A 17207-nucleotide genomic window follows, 5' to 3' on the forward strand; every position below is an offset into this window, starting at 1 on the left:
CCATGTGGTTGCACCCACAAATTCCCAATACAGGAGCCCCCTGGTGGGACTACACTTTGCCTGGAATCTCACCAACTGACCTGTCTGGCATGGGTGACCCTACAGGAGCATAGCTCCCACCACCTTAGCTCAGTGGGTCACTGAGACATGCAGACCTCCCCACCAACGTTAAGGTAGTAGTCCATGGAGAGCATTCAAGAACATGGAATCATGCATAAAAGTTAGTTTGATTTGTGGTTTAGTTTCCTTGCATTTTACTACTCCCTGTTTTCTTTCGTTTTAAATGAATCGTAATGATAACTGGATAATAAGTCAGAACTAGTAATGATACCACTTGTGTCACCTAAGGCTGAAACATAAAATGAAGAGAATTACAAGACAGTCACTGTTTTTCCGTAAGTCAGTTTGCCTGGTCTGTGTAAGATATGTTTTAATTTAACAAGAAGTTAGGACATATTATCACATGTCAGCAAAGAGATAACTTTGGGTGAGGCATAATGAAGGTGGTATTCTTGTAGGTGAGAACACATGACAGCCATGTCTTTCGCGTGTGCATTGTAGTGTATTGATTTATAGAAATAGCACCATTGATGCTTATCTATGGTTTTATGTGAGTATAATAGGGGTTTCTTTTATCCTAGAAGGTTTCAGTGCTCCACTACACAAGGTTCTTCTCTTGATTGACTATCTTCTGCAGTAAATAAATTAAGCCCACTGACTGGCTAGCTCAATTTCTTGTTCTGCATCCCGTAGAACAGCCCTGCTCTGGAAGTGGTTGTAGTAGTGCGTGCAAAGCCCTTCAACAAATATATGACTATAATGTATATGTAATGGTACTTTAGTTTCAGGTGCTGATATTCAGTACAATAATAACACTCATCTTATCTGGAGACTGAGGGCACTGGATAAACTTTCTATTTATTGTAAGCTTTTAACTGAATAATCTGGATCTTTAATATTGACACCTGCAGCGGGTTCATCTAACAACAAAATAAAATAGTCTGAATATCAATTCTGAAATTCTAGCCTCCCAGATAGGATTACAAAAACTTGCACTTAATACTTTAAGTTAATCACTTTCTCAGATTATAATCATTTTTCTATCCCAAATAAGTCAGTGATGAGAATATGTAATTGCTCCACACAAATAGTTAATCACACATTATGTGTAGCTTTTATTCACTTCAAACCTATATTACCTTAGAATGCCTTCTACACAGCTATGTTCACAATGATATACTAAACTCTTGCCAGGAAATATTTTTCAGGTTATAATTTAACTGATCGATTCAGTAAGCTTCAGTGCTGAAGTAAGGCCAAGGCAAAATCTATTGCAGAAATGGGGTTCCTAAAATGGTGGTTCTGTCTCCCTCCCTCCCTCAATCCCACTTATAATGAATATGAATAATCTGAGATATAGATTTTGTCTCTCAAATGAACAGTTGGATGTAATTTTACTAGGCTAATTGATTTAGCATCTAAAGCTGTTAAGTGTTTACTAGATTTTGTCACCTACTGTCTACAAACTGAGACTCTCCATCTAGAAGCTTCTCTTAAGTTACTATTTTTTTTAATACGGATGTCATTCAGAAACCTTTGCAGTTGTGAATTTGTAAAATTGAAGTGTTGTTAGTGACAACCCAGTAATACCTTTCTGTTACAGGCTGCATCCAAGCCTGCTGCTGTGTTTGTGCAGAAGCATAATCAACACCGAGGAATTAAAATTCTCTCACTTGATGAGATGAATCTTAATGATGATGGTACTTTTGTACAAGAGTATGTAAGCAATCCACTTCTTATTGATGGTTACAAGTTTGATATTGGTGTATATACAGTACTCACTTCTGTTGATCCACTTCGATTGTATGTATATGGTGGAGACATTCTCTTCAGGTTAGTACATTTGTAATCTTTTGTATTATAGAAATATTGAATATATTCATTGCTAACAGGAGATGTATACTAGTGAAGTCAGGCATATGGTGTTAAAGAGAGACAAAAGTGCATGTGTGTGAAGATGATCAAGAATGACTAACAATAAATTAGCCATTTCAATCTCATTCCCTTTTATAATTTAACTGCCATGAGTCATGAAATCCTGATTGGTTTTAGAATGTCCTCCAACTTTTCATATCTTGTATTAGTGTTTTTGCCTCTGCATTTTTACTGCACCCAACAACTTAAGCAATTTGGTTTTAGTAACATTACCATCCCTTTGGCGAGAGTTTTCCATTGGATTCTGTCCTCATCTTTGCTGTTCAGATCATCTTTGTTACATATATAGTATATACATATATTCTTAATATTTATATGCCAATACATGAGTAGTTATAGCAAAGAAATGTTTTTATACCAATGCTGATCTGCTTCTGATATCGCCATTGCTTCCACTAACTTGCGTAATCTGCTCTCTAGAGCAGGATTATTTCATTTATGCTTCTGTGTTATCCCTAATTGCAGTGTTCATCGAATTCTTACTCTTAATCAGTTTTGCCTTTATTTTAGTGTATAGTGTAAAGTGTGTGCTAAACAGCCTATCCATTCCAGTGCACAATTCTTCTAAGTCTTCCTTACTTTCAGTGAGAAGTACTAAATTATTTGTGAACCTTATCGTTTATTGTGTAGCAAATGCACTTCTAATCCTGTTCTGATACTTTATTTTTGTTTTTGTTCTTAGTTTCTCTCATTGGTTCTTGATGTATGCTGTTGTGATAAGCTACACCTTTCTTAATATGAACTTTGATTTTTGATCCTTTTAATTTCTTATACTTTATTCAATTCATCTTTAAATTTCAAACATTTCTTCTGCTTTTCTGTGTTGAATGCATTCTGTGAGTCCATAAGTGGGATGACTGTATTCTGGTTTTCTTTTATGCTTCTTTCCACTTTTACTAATTACAAGATTAAAATTGTTGTGCCGGACCATTTGTGCTTTTCTGAAACATATCTTTTTCTTGATTAGTTTCCCTCTCCCTCTCCCTCTCCCTCTCCCTCTCCCTCTCCCTCTCCCTCTCCGTCTCCCTCTCCCTCTCCCTCTCTCCCTCCCTCTCCCTCTCCCTCTCTCCCTCCCTCCCTCCCTCCCTCCCTTCCTCCTTACTCCCTCTCTCCCTCCCTTCCTCCTTACTCCCTCTCTCCTCCCCCCTTTCTCTCCATCCTCTCTCTCTTTCTGTATCTCTTCGTCTCTCCCCCCCCCCTCCCCAAAAAAAAAAAATATTATTCTATACAGAAGCTAGAGTCGGTGTCTAATAATTCTTGCTAATTCATTTGTTAGTAATACCTTGAGATTTCTTTTCTGGAAATCTGCTGACAGTTCTCCTGTTCAATAAATTTTGACACTAGTTCAAAGTAAATTCTACTTCTTATACTACACACTGATTTCAGTAATTCTGAAGTTATTTTTATGTGTTTCTGCTCAAATCTTTCGGGTTATGATGAATTACTAGTATTGCCTGATTCTTCAGCACAGATCTGTTCTTCTTCTCATCATTTCACCAACTGATTTGGCACAGCCACCTATTTTGGAACACTGGGACTCAAATGACTTATCTTACCATCCTGATTTAGGTTTTCCATTATTTCTCTTAGTGAAGGTGAATGGTGGGATTGTTCCTCAAAATGGGCTGTCACCAAATTCCTTTCTCATCTTTGTTCAGTCTGAGCATATATGACATCTCTAAAAACCTTAAAACTGATGGAACCTATAACTTTAACTTCTTTCTTTCATTTTCTTATTTCATGCTAAGGGACACCTCATCTCCATTGTCTTTTATACAGATTTTTGGTTAACTACTGCCATCTATCTGTCCATTCTTATACATTAGCAGACACATTCCCATCTGCTGCACTTCATACCATAGGCCCTTGTTTCCAAGGTATGCAGGAGATCATTTGTGAAGTAGGGAAAGCAGTCAAGAGTTATTGGCCAGTTGAAGCTTTGGAGCAGATCTTGAGATTTAACTGAATGATTCAATCAGTAAGAGAATTTACACACAAAAGACAAGCCACTGTAGAATGAAAGGTTCACTGAGACTCTCCTAGACTTCTGTAATAAGTTTCAGTCAGTTTTTTTTCGGGGTCGTTTCCCAAAATCACATGAGAAGAAAGAATACCTGTAAAAGAGCAAGAAACACAAGAAGAAATTACCTGTACCTTATCATGGTTAAAAATGCAAGATGTTGTCAGGTTTGGATACCTAATTGGTTGAAAGTGTCGTTGTGGGAGACAGATCAAGAGGAGTTTCTCTCGGTGACCAATGGACTTGGCGAAAGTGGTGGTGGAATTTTGGTAGAGGAAGTGTGTGGCGTAACATATCAATGCAGGAAATAATTAAATTTGGAAAGGCTACAATAAATGTAGAAAAGAAGGAAGTCAAATACCTATGAAAAATTGTGAAATACTCCAGTTTATTAATGAAAGAAGGAAATGCAACCATGCAAAGGGAAGCCAATGATTTCATATCTGGAAAGTAGGAAAGAGAAGTGTTTCCACCAGTGTCAACAAACACAGAATAGATTTGAATCTGATTGCAGTCATGTGAAATGGGAGGGAGGAGGAGGAGGAGGAAGAGGAAGAGGAAGAGGAAGAGGAAGAGGAAGAGGAAGAGGAGTAGGAGAAGAAGGAGAAGGAGAAGGGTGGTGGGTGCCACAAGATTCTGTTCTGGGTCCATTGCTATTCTTGGTATATGCACATTATAAAATCACAACTGTTATCATGGAAGACATTCAATGAATGAAAGTAATTTAGTTAATAAGGTATGTGGTAGTATCAGAATGTGGTTTTCAGAGAACAAATTCATGCTTTAGTGTAACAAAATGCAATGAATGCATGCAGTTTCTAACATACAATTCTTGTAAAAAAGAAATTTTATTGGCCCTAGGTGAGCTCTCAGTAAAGTGAAGCATTTTAAATTCTTGGGTCTGAGGGTAAACAAAAAGCTTTCTTGAAATTATCGCATTAAAAATTTTGTGCAGAAACTGAATGGTGCTATTTTCACTATAAGACTAATCTTCATTGAAATGTAAAGGATTGTTTACTTTTCCTTACTTTTACTTTATTATCTCTTATGCTATCATATTTTGAGGCAACTCTGTGCACCCATCAGGAGTATTTGTAGTCCAGAAAAGGGCAGTCAGGCTGATCTATGATGCCAGTTTGTGAATTTTGCATTGGCCATTGTTCAGGTGTCTCAAAATTTATCTCTGCCATTCCTGAGCTGCTTGAAGGGATTTGTTGTTGACAATGTTGACTCATTCAGAGGAAACTGCAACATACATTCAGTGAACATTAAATGAAAAAACCATTTACACTTGGCTAACACTTCCTTAAGCATGACCAAGCGAGGTGGCGCAGTGGTTAGACACTGGACTCGCATTCGGGAGGACGACGGTTCAATCCCACGTCCGGCTATCCTGATTTAGGTTTTCCGTGATTTCCCTAAATCACTCCAGGCAAATGCCGGGATGGTTACTCTGAAAGAGCAGGGCCGACTTCCTTCCCAATCCTTCCTTAATGCAATGAGACCGATGACCACGCTGTCTGGTCTCCTTCCCCAAACCAACCAACCATCCTTAAGCATGGCTAACACTTCCTTAAGCATTGTACAGTTAAGCGTCCACCATTCAGCAGGTTTCATTTTCAATAGGCTTCCAGCATAACTGAACAAGTTGACTGATAAACCCCAAATCTACCGATATTAATGTGATAGGTTTTCTTGTGACACACTTCTTCTGTTGTGCAGAGGAGTCCTCCCAGTAGTTGAGAAATACTCTCTGTAATGTGTCATTTACAATTTTGTGTTTTATTAATTCTTCAGTTCTTTTCCTTATAAATTTACTAATTATCATTCTGTAAACCATGTATTGACTTATTCCCTGACCAAGTATCTTAGACTAGCATGGAACGTGAATAAGATAAAAAAATAAATAAAATAGCTATCCTGCTATATTTTCATTGGTTTTAGGTCTGGTATGTCTTTTTCCAGTAATAATGAAACAATGGAAAACCCAAAATGGAAATAACAATATTATGAGAAGGAAAGTTGCTACTCACCATAGAGTGGAGATGCTGAGTGCTGAGTCACAGATAGGCAGAACAAAAAGACACTCACATTTAAAGCTTTTGACCATTAAGGCCTTCGTCAACAATAGACACACACACACACACACACACACACACACACACACACACACACACACGACTGCAGTCCCAGGCAACTGAAACCACCCTGCAAGCAGCAACATCAGTGCATGATCGGAGTGGTGACTGGGTGGGGGGTAAGGAGGAGGCTGGAGTGGGGAGGGGGGGTGGCGGGCAGTGAAGTGCTGCAGGTTAGATGGAGGGCAGGTGAGAGGTGGGGGAGGGTACCGGCTTGGCAGTATGGAACAACGACTGTGGAGACTTATGGTTCGTCACTAGAAAAAATTTTCAGCCATACAGATAGTCATGGAACTTCATGACCCCATATATGATTGCAAAGGCTTCTTTTTCAATTTGCGAATAGTTTTGTTGTGCGGCGGTAAGCAATTTAGAAGCAAAAGCTATTGGTCGATCAGCAGATCCAACATGATGCGACAACACAGCACGTAAACCATAGGATGAAGCATCCACAGCAAGCACAACTGGTTGAGAGGGATCGAAATGGACTAGGCAACGAGCATTCAAGAGGGCGTTTTTCAGTTTCTGAAAAGCCACTTGGCATTCGGCCTACCACACAAACGGAACGTTGCGCTGGCGTAATTGGTGCAGCGGCGCAGCTATTTGTGTAGCATTGGGGATGAACCGATGATAATAGGTAATCTCGCCCTACACAGATTACAATTCGGACAAGTTTTTAGGCGAGGGAAGGTTGGCAATGGCACAAAGGTGTGACTGCAATGGATTGACACCTTGTGCGTTGATTATATGTCCCAAATATTCTATTTCTGTACGAAAAACACACATTTGTCTTTGTTCACTTTGAGGCCTGCCTCTGACGACACCGAAAATAGGCAACGCAAATTCTGCAAGTGTTCATCTGGAGTACGACCGGCAACTATGATGTTGTCCAGATAATTGGAGCAAAAAGGGACTTTGACAGTCAGTTGCGACAAGTAATGCTGAAAAATAGTAGGAGCTGATGAGCTGCCAAAGGGGAGGTGTAAATACTTAAAAAGACCCAAGTGAGTGTTGATCACAAAAATGTCCTGGGGTGGTTCATCTAAAGGAATTTGCAAATATGCATCCCGTATGTCAGTCTTGGAATAGTATCTGCCCATGCCCAATTTGTCCATCTGTTCCTCCAGGCGAGGGAGAGGATAGCTATCTGCAATCGTTTGTGGATTCACTGTACTCTTAAAGTCCACACACAGACCCAAGGAACCATTGGGCTTCATTAGCACAACTAATGGGGAGGCCCACTGACTAGCACTAACGGGCGCAATCACCCCCTCATTTTGCAAGGAACAGAGTTTGGCTGCCACTTGATCGCGCAATGCGGGAGGCACTGATCGTGCTTTGCAAAAACGTGGCCGGGCACTTGCCTTGAGCGTGACGTGCGCAACATAGTCACAGATGCAGCCCAAGCCATCGCTTAACAATTTTGGGAACTTGTCACAGAGGGGCAACAGCAGCAGCAGCACTAGTAGGACAATCACGAATTGCTAACACATTGTTTTGGGTGCTGAGTCCGAACAAATTGAAGCAGTCCAGTCCAAAAATGTTTTCGCACGAGTGTGCAGCTATAACATGCAACAGAATTGTCCTGGTCACATTATGGTATTGTGCTGGCAAACTACATGTGCCAAGAACTGAAATACGCTCGCCTCTATACGCTGTAAGTGGAGAAGAGGGCTTTGCAAGTGTAGGCTTTCCTAGCAGTTCATACACATGGCTATTAATCAGTGTAACGTCAGAGCCCGTGTCCGATTGAAATTTCACATGATGCGAAGCCAGGAGCAAGTCAATGTTCAATTTGTGAGCCCGTTGGTGTACAGAGGGCGGCAACGCACTACCACTATTAACTACATTGACACTACGGAACAAGCCACTGGCTAAAACACTGTTTCCAACACTGTCGACGGTAGAGCCAATAACATGGACTGAATGTGCGTGTCCAGAAGCACGAGGAGCAAATGTATTCAGTTTACGCTGTTGGCACACAGATTGTACATGTCCAGTCTTCCCACACATGTAGCAAGAATAGTTACGCGATGGACTATGTTCGCGTTTCTGATGCACATTACACTGCGGGCATGATTTCAAAAGCACCTGCGAGGAAGCAAATTGTTTGTTTTGATGCAAAGGCTGTTGGCGGGAATGCAAGCTACTGCCACCATGCTGTTTGTGTACCCGCAGTGTGCGTGGCAACTTTTCCCTATGACGGTCGGTCTGTCGTACACTAGGGTCGTTCGACACATGTCAAACGGATGGCAAGTCAAAAATGTTTTGAGTGTTTTCACGTGCATCTCTACTTTCCAAGATAGTGACAATTTGGTCGAGGGAGGGGATCGGGGATCTGCAATATCTGCTCCCTAACATGAACGTCCTGCACATTCTGAGTGATGGCGTCACGAATCATAGTGTCTGCAAAAAGTTTACCACAGTCACACGTAAATCGACAATCACAAGTTAATCCTTTGAAGTCGGTAATCCACTATTTGTAGGTTTGATCCGGCTGTCTATGATAGCAAAAGAACTTGAACCTAGCCGCAGCAACTAGGGTTTGAGAGTCAAAGTATTGTGACAAAGCCTGAATGCACTGTTCGTATTGCAAAAGTTCTCGGCGGGAGGCCGGAAACAACTTTTCTAAGAGTCGGTATACTTCAACACCCGCGGAGGCCAATAGAAAAACAAGTTTTAGCTGATCTGGGTGCTGGTGAGCCGCCATGTGTGCCTCAAATAGAGCTAGATATTCATTCTATGTTTCTTCATCCTGATTGAAGGCTTTGAACGGTGACATGCAGGTTGGTAAGTCTGTGGGGCCAACTGCAGCAGGTGTCATTGATTGCTGCTGCGCTGTTATTAGTTGCTGCATGCCGGACAAAAGTTGAGTCATCTGCTGCGTCTGCAAAAGCAAAATCTGTTCAAGAGTGACTGTGGAGGTAGTAGACGCTTGCGCCGGATTGGGAGGAGCCTGGTGCGGAGGCGTGGGAGTAGCCATGTTAGTACAATGCAACTGTTGAGAACAAGATACCAATAAACGAAGCAAAGGTGCGAAGTGCTCCACACTGAAATCCAAAAATGTCCACAAGAAATTCGGTTAGTTTTGGTTAGGCGCAAGCAAGAAGCAATTAGCAAATGGTGCACAAGCAATAGCAAACGTTGAGGCAAGCAGGATTGACAATGGCAGCAGAAGGCATAGTCCGCCCTCTGCTCAGCAAAACCAAAATCCTCGTCGCCACTTTTATGGGCTGCCTGGATATGGCAACCATAATTTGGATACGGAGTAGGATGTGACCAGGTTGTGACTAAAATCTGGTGGCAGGAAAACGATTAGTGACAAATAAGCACCAGCTAGTATAAAACAGTTACTTAGCTTTATTGACAGCGAACAGTGTACCGTAGATAAAGTTCCAATTAGTGTCCAAGAATATTCCTGATTCATGGCCTAAGTCGTTATACAATACTGAATCACACAGCGAGCTAGCTAACCAGACAACAAACGATGGCACTGATGACTGCAATGAGCTGTCTGCAGACTCCCTGACTTGGGGCCAGTGCTCCTGTTATATCGTGTAGCCGGAAGGCACTGTAGGCCCCAGTTTAGCAATGGCGCAATGTCTTCAGTCGGCGGCAACACCATGGGCTGCCGGCGGTCGCGACGGGAAACCGTGACAAGCGAGGCAACGGCAGGGCGCGCATGCTATTCGGTTGGGTCTGCGAATACAAAAGTTATGGACGGAGGTGCTGATGTAGCCATCTTTAAGGTGGTTTGTTGCGTTGAGTTGGACCAAGTGAAGCAGATGGGGAAGTTGTTGAGGTTCTGGAAGAATGCAGATAGGATGCCCTCACCTTCGATTCAGATAGCAGAGATTTCATCAGTGAATCTGAACCATGTGAGGGGTTTAGGATTCTGGGTTTTTAGGAGAATTCCTGTAGATGGCCAATGAATAGGTTGGCATAGAATGGTGCCATGCGGGTGCCCATAGCCATACCCTGGATTTTTTTTTAAGTAATACTTTCAAAGGAGAATACATCCTTCCATCACCACCTACTGCACTCTGGTCACTAACATCGCTTATCCCTTTTAAAGGCAGGGCTACCTGCAAAACCATTCATGTGGTATACAAGCTAAGCTGCAACCACTGTGCTGCATTATGTAGGCATGACAACCAACAAGCTGTCAGTCCACCTTAATGGCCACCAACAAACTGCGACCAAGAAACAAGCAGACCATCCTGTTGCTGAACATGCTGCCAAACATGACATCCTTCATTTCAGTGAGTGCTGCACAGCCTGTGCCATATGCATCCTTCCACCAACACAAGCTTTTCTGAACTGTGCATGTGGGAACTTTCCTTGCAATACATCCTACATTCCTGTAACCCTCCTGGCCTCAACCTTCATTAGTCACTGTCCTCACCCATCCAGCCCCTTCCCTGTTCCCATTCCAGCACTACACAGCCATCATTCCACCACCACATCCAGTCTTTTTATTTCTCTCCTTTTCTGGTACTTTCTCCCCCTTCTCCCGCTCACCAACCCCACTTTACTGTCCACCACCCCCACCATACTATCCCTCCCCCTCCCCCCCCCCAGCCTCCTCTACCCCCACCCAGTCGCCATTCCCATCATACACTGACGTTGCTGCTCGCAGGGTGGTTTCAGTTGGCCTGGGACTGCAGTCGTGTGTGTGAGTTGTGTCTGCATGTTTGTCTGTGTGTGTCTATTGTTGACAAAGGCCTTAATGGTCAAAAGCTTTAATTGTGAGTGTCTTTTTATTGTGTCATCTGCAACTCAGCATCTCCACTATATGGTGAGTAGCAAGTTCCTTTCTCATAATATTGTTTCTTTCTGGTAATACCTAGTTTTGCTTCATTCAACTATTTTCTAAATTCTGGCCAGAGGAAGAAGTGTTTGGTTAGACACCTAGTATCTGCATATGCATTTGTTCTTTTCCAAGTGTGTTGCTGTCTGGTTAGTAGAAACTTTTATTTGAATTTGTTTCCACTTGGAGATCTTATTTTTACCGTGATTTTCTTACTAGAACATTTAAGTCTTGTAGCATTGGTTAACCCGAAGAAAAAATGGACCTTTCACAATATAAATCAGTAAGCTGAAAGCAGAAATATCTGTTGTCATTAATGGAGATCAGAGGTTCTCCTAATGGAAGTGCTGAAATTATTTCCCTGATGTGTTGCAGTTTTGAATGCCTGTACTTGATTTCAGTAACATTACAGTGTTCAGTCAGATACTTTTAGGGGAAAACTGTGGATGGAATGAGTAAAGATAACCATTCACTTTACAGGAGGACTTTTGAAGGAGCACTTGTGATTTATTAAGTTACTTCTAATTTTTGGTCCGGCACTTTATATTGATATAACTCCTACCAAGTTGTATACATGCAGTCTGAAGCAACAAATCAAAATTTGTACCAAGGCTGGGATTCAAATCTGGGTCTCCTGCTCATGAGGTAGATGTGCAAACCATTATCCTGCCCTGGAACAGTGGCATTGCACAACTGCACGAACTATCTTAGTGTGCCTCCCTCCTCAATCCAAATTCCAATTCATGCCTCAGCCCACTTCATATTCCCCATAAACTTGAACAGCATTGCAGAGGTTCTCCAACTGTATTGGAATAGCACCTCAGCATTGAATGAAATGTGAGATAATGCCTGAAATCCAGACCTAGTTATTTTAATCAAATGAAACTGTGTAATTCCAAAAACCCAGGTCAAAATTTTGGCTTTAGTACAAATTTTCATTCGTCTCTTCAGTCTGCTTATATACATCATAGACGACTGAGACTTGAAAAGGTCTCAGGAACCCTGTAGTTTCGTTTTACTACCAAGTTGTCAGTGAGAGTTAATTCTCATAAACTTTTTACTTTTATCAGCATCCGCCCATAACTTTTTGTTGAACTTGCTATGGAACCACCATAATCATTCATCTGGCTGTAATATGCCGGCCGGAGTGGCCATGCGGTTCTAGGCGCTACAGTCTGGAACCAAGCGACCGCTACGGTTGCAGGTTCGAATCCTGCCTCGGGCATGGATGTGTGTGATGTTCTTAGGTTAGTTAGGTTTAATTACTTCTAAGTTCTAGGCGACTGATGACCTGAGAAGTTAAGTCGCATAGTGCTCAGAGCCATCTGATCACAATATGCATAGTTTCCACTGTATATGCTTTCTTATTGTCTTCCACAACCTGTCTTTCTCCATTGTCTATTTACATTCTGCGTATTATCCAAATGTCTGTTGTTTATTGTCTCCCGTTTTATATTTTCAATGTATTGCTTGCATATTTTCTTGTGTATTTCTCCATGATGCTTTTTTCTGACTTTGTGTGGTTTTTTCCCATTGCATCCTTTAGTTTCTTTTAGATTTAGCTTCTCTATTGGTCCATTGATTTCCAGCAACTTATTATTGATACTCTGTGCTCTGAATCTTGGTTCTCTCCCCCTCCCCCCTCTCTCCCTCGCCCCCTCCCTCCCTCGCTTTGTCCCTCTCCCCTTCCCTCTCCTTTCCCCTCTCCCCTGCCCCTCACTCTCCTTCCCTCTCTTCCTCCCTCCCTCCCTCCCCGTTTGCCCCTCTCCCTCCCCCCTTTTTTCTCACTTGTATTCCCACTCATGGGCTTAGCATAACTTCTCATTTTAGTTTCTTGTTTTACATATTTCCTGATATCCATGTAGAGAAGCTATATGGAAGTTCTAGAAGCTGGGTATTCAACTGTATTTTTTTAAAAAATGTGCATTTTAACCTGCATCAGTTATCAATATTTTCATATTTGAAATGCAGTGTGCAGTAATTGTAATTTATTTCATCTTTGTCCTAATTGAGTCCATTTCTCTTATAAAGATTGTTTTTTTCTGAAGTGTCCAAAAATTTTGCTTCAGGTTTTGTCCTGTCAAGTATCATCCCTTTGATCCAACTGTACTTGATAAATATGTTGTGGGAGATGATTACCTTCCCATATGGGAGGTACCGTCACTCAAGAGTTATTATAATGACTTGGGTTTTTCCATGAAAGAGTCTTTTGATGCATATATGAAGAGCATTGGTAAGATGAAAGAATTACTAAACGAAATAGGACGTTGTATAAGATAACATGGGGATAAAGGAGGAGGTCATCTTCACAGCTTCTATTCACTTACACTTATTTGCATGCTCTTTATTTCTTTTTGTGTCTTACTCAATACCGTTAAGTTAATCTGCACTGCTAATTTTACTGTAATAAGATCTCATTTTGACATTACACTGATAATTTTTTGAAAGTTTGTTTTAATTATTTATGGAAATAAAAAATAATTAAATTAATAATTGTTAAAATATCATTTTGTCACTTATACAAAAAGGTTTTGATTGTACTATGTTTACAGTATTATAGTAGTAGTGCAGGGCAGTGCGGCTCAAAAGAATGGGAAATTTTAGAATGGAGATTAATAGACGAACACAGTCACTTACATATTTGTTTATGTCAGTGTGTAATACAGAGTATGCCATTATTGTATTTCACAGTGATTTTTATTTCTTGAATAATGCATTTAATAGATGTGGTCCTCCTTGGGGTAGACCTTCCTGCAGCCTGATAGGAATGTCATGTATGGTTCAACCTAACATTTCAATAGGAATTCTGATTTCCTCTCATATTCTTGCCTTAAGTTGTTTGGTGGTAGCTGGTTGAGTATGGTAACCGTCTTCTTAAGGTGACCCCAGAAGATAAGGTCACACACTGTCAGGTCAAGCAATCTTGAAGGCCACACAATGTAACCGTGCCTTGAAATGATACAGTTACCAATCAATCATCGCATTGATATCCATGCTGTATGTGTCATTACTCAGTCATGTTGAAACCAACTGTTGGCAGGAAAATGGGGCAATTCATTCACAACAGAACTTTTCATCATGGAAATATGCTGAACAAATGTTACAGTGGACTGTGCACCCATCATCATCTTCAAAAAAGTAGGGGCCTGAAACAGCACTTGATGATATGGTGTACAATACAGTAACTTTGCTGCTGTGCAGTGGATGCTTGTGTAGCTGATGTGAATTTTGATGAGATCAAAATAAAAATTCTGTCTGTTCACAAAGCCACTGAGGTGAAACAGTGCTTCTACCGACATCCATAGGTTGTTAATAAAATTGTCATTGTCGTGCACTTTCGCTAACATGTGTTCAGTGTATTGTCTGTGCATTAGCGGATTGTTAGGTTGAAGTTGCTGAATGATGTGCAGCTTGTACCGGTGGCACTCTCAATCCACATTCAGTATTCATTGAACAATTGAGTGGTGCAATTGTAGAGACTCTGCATGACATCGAAACAGAGCACTGCGGAGCTCTTATCAAAGCAATTCACACAGCCTTGACATTGTCTCCCATATGAGTGCTTTGGGGGGTCTCCCTGCAGTTAGCTTCTTCAATGCAGAACTCATTGCTTCAAAATTGCAGACCCAGGTGTTGATTGCATGCCTTGAGGGAGAGAACATGACCATGCTACCCAATGTTGAAATGATGCCAAAATTCTTGATATGCAGCCTCCACAATTACGTTCTTGCAATAAGCTTGTACCACAAAGGCATGCTAGACATCATTCCATTGCTCCATGTTTAGTTTACTAAACAGCAAGACAGTGCGAGCAACATTTTATATGTCATTCAGCACCACCTACCTCGCAGCATTGCCACAATGCATTCCAGAAATTCCCATTATTTTGGACCACTGTGTATTATGGCAATGGAATTGCAGGATAGAGACTACATAAAAAAAATCAAAATATGCAACTGCAGGAATTCTGCAGGTGAATAGTTCATGGTGCATATACACACTGAAAAGCTAGTTAATGACACTAACTGTGGAGTTTTCCTTCTTCTTTAGGTACCTCACCCCCCCCCCCCCCCCCCTCCTCCTGAAAAAAAAGTAGAACTGGAAGAAGAGCAAAATTTTAAAAAATTAGAGCAGTATGCTGATGTTTGTGTTTACTTGTGCACCACATGATTTATCCATCTGCCTTAGAGTGTATTATAATTTTGATTGGCGGATATTTTTTGTCTTCTAGATAAAGCCAATGGTGTAAGATCTGTTATATCACTTTCCTTTTCCCCATTGCATTAGGTGTACTTGGTGTGCACTTGGTTTACATTGAATTCAAATAAAATATTTTTGAATCATGTGAAAATGTAAAATTCACACAGCAGTTTCGAGAAAACTGAAACTACTTCAAAAATCTGAGACATTACAGTATTTTATAATTCACCTATTTGTTAATTCTTCTGGTGCTGTCTTTACTAATCAGCTGGAAATATTTCAATTAATAGCCTTCTCTGTCTTAATTATATGACAACAACTAACATGATCTCATTACTGCTATACATTCATAAGAAAGAATTTAAAGGTAAGTGGGAAACGAATTTCTCAGAAAGGAGAAATATTTAGCAACTAGACTTCTTGAATGAATAAATATCTCTGACATGTAGCCATCTAACTTCAAATAAGGAACAAAGAGAAAATAATCTGATTTACATTACTGTGTACTGTTTTCAGGGAAAGACACAGACAAAATTTGGAATCAAGTTGATGAAGCAATTAGAAATATATATCTGGCGAAAGAAGCATTAATAATACAGATTTCGTCAAAATTCAAATCTACGTCAAATTTTTTTGAAATGGTGCGGATTGATCTTGTGCTGGATGAGGATTTAAATGTTTATCTAATGGAGGTAAACAAGTTATAACATTTCACTAGAAAAATATAAATTAAAGACCCACACATGAATATAAATTAATAGTAATGTAGTGTTTATGAGTGCATGATGTGTTTTTTGTATATCTGTTTTGTTTGAAAGGCAAGACATTAAAAGATTCTTGTATGAGGTCCAGTTTCAAATGCAATTACTGTGAATTTAGTTAATTCCATGATCTTCAGTTATTTGGTTGATTTATAGCTTTGATGGCTACATGCAGCTAGACATTGAATTTCAAAAATAGCACTGAAAGACCTAAGTCAAAAACAGGCCCCAGGAATAGAAACATTCCATTAGAGCTACTGATAGCTTTGGGAGAGCCAGCCATGACAAAACTCTACCATCCGGTGAGCAAGATGTATGAGACAGGCCAAATACCCTCAGACTTCAAGAAGAATGGAATAATTCCAATCCCAAAGAAAGCAGATGTCGACAGGTGTGATAATTACCGAACTATCAGTTTAATAAGTCATGGCTGCAAAATACTAACACGAATTTTTTACAGACAAATGGAAAAACTGGTAGAAGCCAAACTCGGGGAAGATCAGTTTGGATTCCTTAGAAATGTTGGAACACTCGAGGCAATACAGACCCTACAACTGACTTATCTTAGAAGATAGATTAAGGAAAGGCAAACCTATGTTTCTAGCATTTGTAGACGTGGAGAAAGCTTGTGACAATGTTGACTGGAATACTCTTTTTAAAATTCTGAAGGTGGAATTCTGAAGGTGGCAGGGGTAAAATACAGGGAGCAAAAGGCTATTTACAATTTATACAGAAACCACATGGCAGTTATAAGAGTAGAGGGGTATGAAAGGGAAGCAGTGGTTGAGAAGGGAGTGAGACAGGGTTGTAGCTTATCCCCAATGTTGTTCAATCTGTATTTTGAGCAAGCAGTAAATGAAACAAAAGAAAAATTTGGAGCAAGAATTAAAATCCATGGAGAAGAAATAAAAACTATGAGGTTTGCTGAAGACATTATAATTCTGTCAGAGACAGCAAAGGACCTGGAAGATCAGTTGAAGAAAATGGACAGTGTCTTGAAAGGAGATTATAAGGTGAAGATCAACAAAAGCAAAATGAGGATAATGGAAGAAAGTAGTCAAATGAAGTCAGGTGATACTGAGGGGATTAGATTAGGAAATGAGACACTTAAAGTAGTAGATGGATTTTGCTATCTGGGGAGCAAAATAACTGATGATAGTCGAAGTAGAGAAGATATAAAATATAGACTGGCAATGGCAAGGAAAGTGTTTCTGAAGAAGAGAAATTTGTTAACATCGAGTATAGATTTAAGTGCCAGGAAGTCTTCTTTGAAAGTACTTGTA

The 17207-nt window shown here is 40.4% G+C and overlaps 1 protein-coding gene across 3 annotated transcripts in view; it reads left to right on the top strand.

Annotated features, from left to right (window-relative positions):
- Positions 1–17207, top strand: part of LOC124796320 (probable tubulin polyglutamylase ttll-15) — a 62677-nt gene that overhangs the window by 29737 nt on the left and 15733 nt on the right. For all 3 annotated transcript variants that reach the window (XM_047260450.1, XM_047260451.1, XM_047260452.1), the window contains exons 5-7: positions 1664–1893; positions 13033–13196; positions 15680–15855. In XM_047260450.1, the coding sequence (XP_047116406.1) occupies positions 1664–1893; positions 13033–13196; positions 15680–15855 (570 nt within the window). The remainder of the gene's footprint in view (positions 1–1663; positions 1894–13032; positions 13197–15679; positions 15856–17207) is intronic.

This window comes from Schistocerca piceifrons, chromosome 4, assembly GCF_021461385.2.
Source record: "Schistocerca piceifrons isolate TAMUIC-IGC-003096 chromosome 4, iqSchPice1.1, whole genome shotgun sequence".
In the NCBI taxonomy this organism is placed as follows: domain Eukaryota; kingdom Metazoa; phylum Arthropoda; class Insecta; order Orthoptera; family Acrididae; genus Schistocerca; species Schistocerca piceifrons.